This window comes from Acanthisitta chloris, unplaced genomic scaffold (genome assembly GCF_000695815.1).
Source record: "Acanthisitta chloris isolate BGI_N310 unplaced genomic scaffold, ASM69581v1 scaffold29894, whole genome shotgun sequence".
In the NCBI taxonomy this organism is placed as follows: domain Eukaryota; kingdom Metazoa; phylum Chordata; class Aves; order Passeriformes; family Acanthisittidae; genus Acanthisitta; species Acanthisitta chloris.
Window position 1 is genome coordinate 780 of NW_008668137.1, and position 3106 is coordinate 3885.

The window sequence follows — 3106 nt, forward strand, 5'->3', positions numbered from 1 at the left end:
CCCCAGCTCCCTCAGCCTCTCCTCATGGCACTTGTGCTCTAGTCCCTTCACCAGCCTCGTTGCTCTTCTCTGGACCTGCTCCAGCACCTCAATATCCTTCCTGAACTGAGTAGCCCAGAACTGTACGCAGTACTCAAGGTGTGGCCTCACCAGCGCCGAGTCCAGGGGCAGAATCACCTCCCTGGTCCTGCTGACCATGGAGTTTAGCTCCGTGTAAATTCTGTGTCTCCAGTGAGGCCCAGTGTCATGTTCATGTGTCTGTTGTGCTTGTTTGCAAAGGTGTTCATGTGTGCTACAGCCCCATCAAAGAATAATAAATATAAGAATGATATCCTTTTTTGATACCACGGCTTATATATATTTAGTGATGCCAGAACTGTTTTTATTTATTAATTTTAAATATGTTAAAAAGGTATATTTACTTAGCGCACGTCTCTATATGTAGGATCAGGACACATGCAGATTTTATTTACGCTTGATGTAGTTCTCTGTTTGTTGCTTCTAAACCTGCTGGTTTTAGGTTCATTACTAACTGGCATGTTTTTTAATACCTATAATTCAATTCTGGTTGATGTATAAAGAATAAACCTTTTCTCCTCCCCAGGATTTTATATTTCAGCAGACAATGTTAAGAGTGAAGGATCCTAAGAAGTCACTGGATTTTTATACAAGGGTTCTTGGAATGACGTGAGTACAAGTTGTAGGCCACAATAAATTTGGGGCTTCTTCCTGTTCTTCTGAATTTTTTAAAAATTTATTTTGATGTAATTATACTAATTGGTCTAACTACACAAACAATGCTGGCCCATCAGCTGATGCTCAGTTGGGCAGTCTGGCAGTGTCTGAGGACTCCCATGGCACAGTTAATGCCTGAGTTCCAAATGAGCTAATACTGGCCTTGACTAGAAATTTCTTTTTTTCTTAAATAGGTCATTAATTATCAGTGTACAACTTGCTTACTTCCCCCTCACTGAGCCTGCAGCTAACTGGTAATTTTTATGATAGTGCTTATAATCAGGAGTCATTGCTATAACTCTTGGAAATAAATTTTCTACTAGTTCTCAGAGGTGGCTTATGACCACCTCCATTCATAAGAGAACAAGGCCGTTGAAGGTGGAGATAAGCTCCAAACTCAGTCACCTGACGAAGGCTTTTGGGAGACAGATGCCCTGCAGTAGCCTAATGTGTGTATGCTGAGGCTGTTTGTGCATTTTTGACATTTGAGTTATTTCAAAACAAAATTCTAGTGTGTTTTTAAACATCTTGAAATAAGTCCAGGCTAAAGTAAAATAAATTACTTCTACTTTAGTGAAAATGTGTAAAACCAAAACCTAAATACCTTGTAACTTAGAAATTAGATTCATTTTGCATGCCTGCTTGTTCTACATAAAAATGTATACCTTAAGTATTTTTTACTTGATTAAATTGTCACATCTGAAATGGATTTTATCATTATAGCTAGCTACTGAAATCATAAACATATTTCATCTAAAGGTATATTTGATGTGTTCTTAAACTTTGTCTGGTGCCAGTGAGCTCCCCAGAAAAACAGACCTTTCTATTCCTTGGTGAAATTTTAAAGTAGTTAAAGATCTATTTTCAGAAATACAAGTAACAGAGTGACAAACTCAAGATGTGAGCCTTTGTACTGACTTTGCTATTCAGTTACTGGTACTTTGGCTTTTAAGCATCTGATTCTTCTCATTTTTGTAGGTTTGTAATGTGTTCTGAAGTGCTTTTATTTGGTAGTTTAAAATGTAGCTATTTTAAGGTGTGGATTAAGGAAAGGCAAAAATTCACAGAAATAAATCTTCCATGGGGCAAGCAGCTTGGCTTATTTGCAAACTGCCTGGTTACCCTCTAACTTACTATTTCAAAATAATTGTTGCCGTTTAGACTGCTTCAAAAATTTGACTTTCCTACTATGAAGTTCTCACTCTACTTCATGGGCTATGAAGATAAGAATGATATCCCGAAAGATAAAACTCAGAGAACAGCTTGGACCTTCTCCAGAAAAGCTACACTTGAACTGACACAGTAAGTATTTATATGAGAGATGACATTTAGCTAACAGTGAATAAACAGAATTAGAGAAGTGTAAATACTGTTGGATTGAATAAAAAATTTAATCATTGCTGTGGATACATCTTCACTGCCATGTAGCCTTAAAATATGGCTGAGCTAGGGTACTTGGAAAACGTAATCTTCTGCTTTTCAGAGCTTTCTCAGACTGCTAGGTACATGAAAATGAAATTACTCTTGCTATATTTTGAGTGTGCATGCCACCTGGATAGGGAATTTAGAAAACCCCAATGTGCTTAGACTTTTTTTTGGATCCCCAGAGCATCCTAATAACAGATAACTATTGCTTTTGGAATCTAATCAAAAGAGGTATAAAGTCAAAACATATACTTCCTGTTAACAGGACAATTTGATTATTGCTACTAATCACTGTAATTGTGCAGAAAGAATCTCCCAAATACCCCACTGTCTTGCTTAGCTTCAGGATGTGCAACCCTCACGTTTTGTTTCCTAGTGAAGAGTAGAGTAACTGACTCGTGCAGCCAAACCTTCTTTCCAATCTGAGTGAGACAGGAGTATTTCTGACTCGTTCAAATGTAGAACTTGAATACTACTGAAGGGCTGTGAACATGACTGGATTAGCCCCAGGACTATCCCTAGAACCTGTGACAAGGGAAATCCTTGATAGTTTAATGAGTGCAGCCAAGAGCTGAAATTCTCTTGTTTCTTAGGAGAAACAACTTACTGTCCCAAGGAAACTGAACATTTAGTATTTGTTAATTTTGATGCTTTTCTTCAATATGTAATAATTATTTCCTGCAGCAACTGGGGCACTGAAAATGATGACAATCAGTCTTACCACAATGGCAATTCAGATCCCCGAGGATTTGGTAGGTCCTTAGTTTTGTGTTTATAATTTTTAAGCTTTGGTTTATTGTGATTACTTTTTTTTTTTCCTGTCGTATGTTGGGGAAAAATGGAATTTCAGATGTTTTTGAGAAAACATCTGTATTAATTCTGTGCAGAGATTATTGGGTAAGTATATGCTGTAGGCTTTTTTAAAAAAATGAGAATTAGTAGGGAA

At 37.2% G+C, this 3106-nt stretch overlaps 1 protein-coding gene across 1 annotated transcript in view; it reads left to right on the plus strand.

The window, feature by feature from the left end:
- Positions 1–605: 605 nt before the first annotated feature.
- Positions 606–3106, plus strand: part of GLO1 (glyoxalase I) — a 5862-nt gene continuing 3361 nt past the window's right edge. Inside the window, exons 1-3 of the mRNA XM_009072784.1 lie at positions 606–687; positions 1897–2037; positions 2845–2912. Of these exons, the coding sequence (XP_009071032.1) occupies positions 626–687; positions 1897–2037; positions 2845–2912 (271 nt within the window). The 5' untranslated portion in view covers positions 606–625. The remainder of the gene's footprint in view (positions 688–1896; positions 2038–2844; positions 2913–3106) is intronic.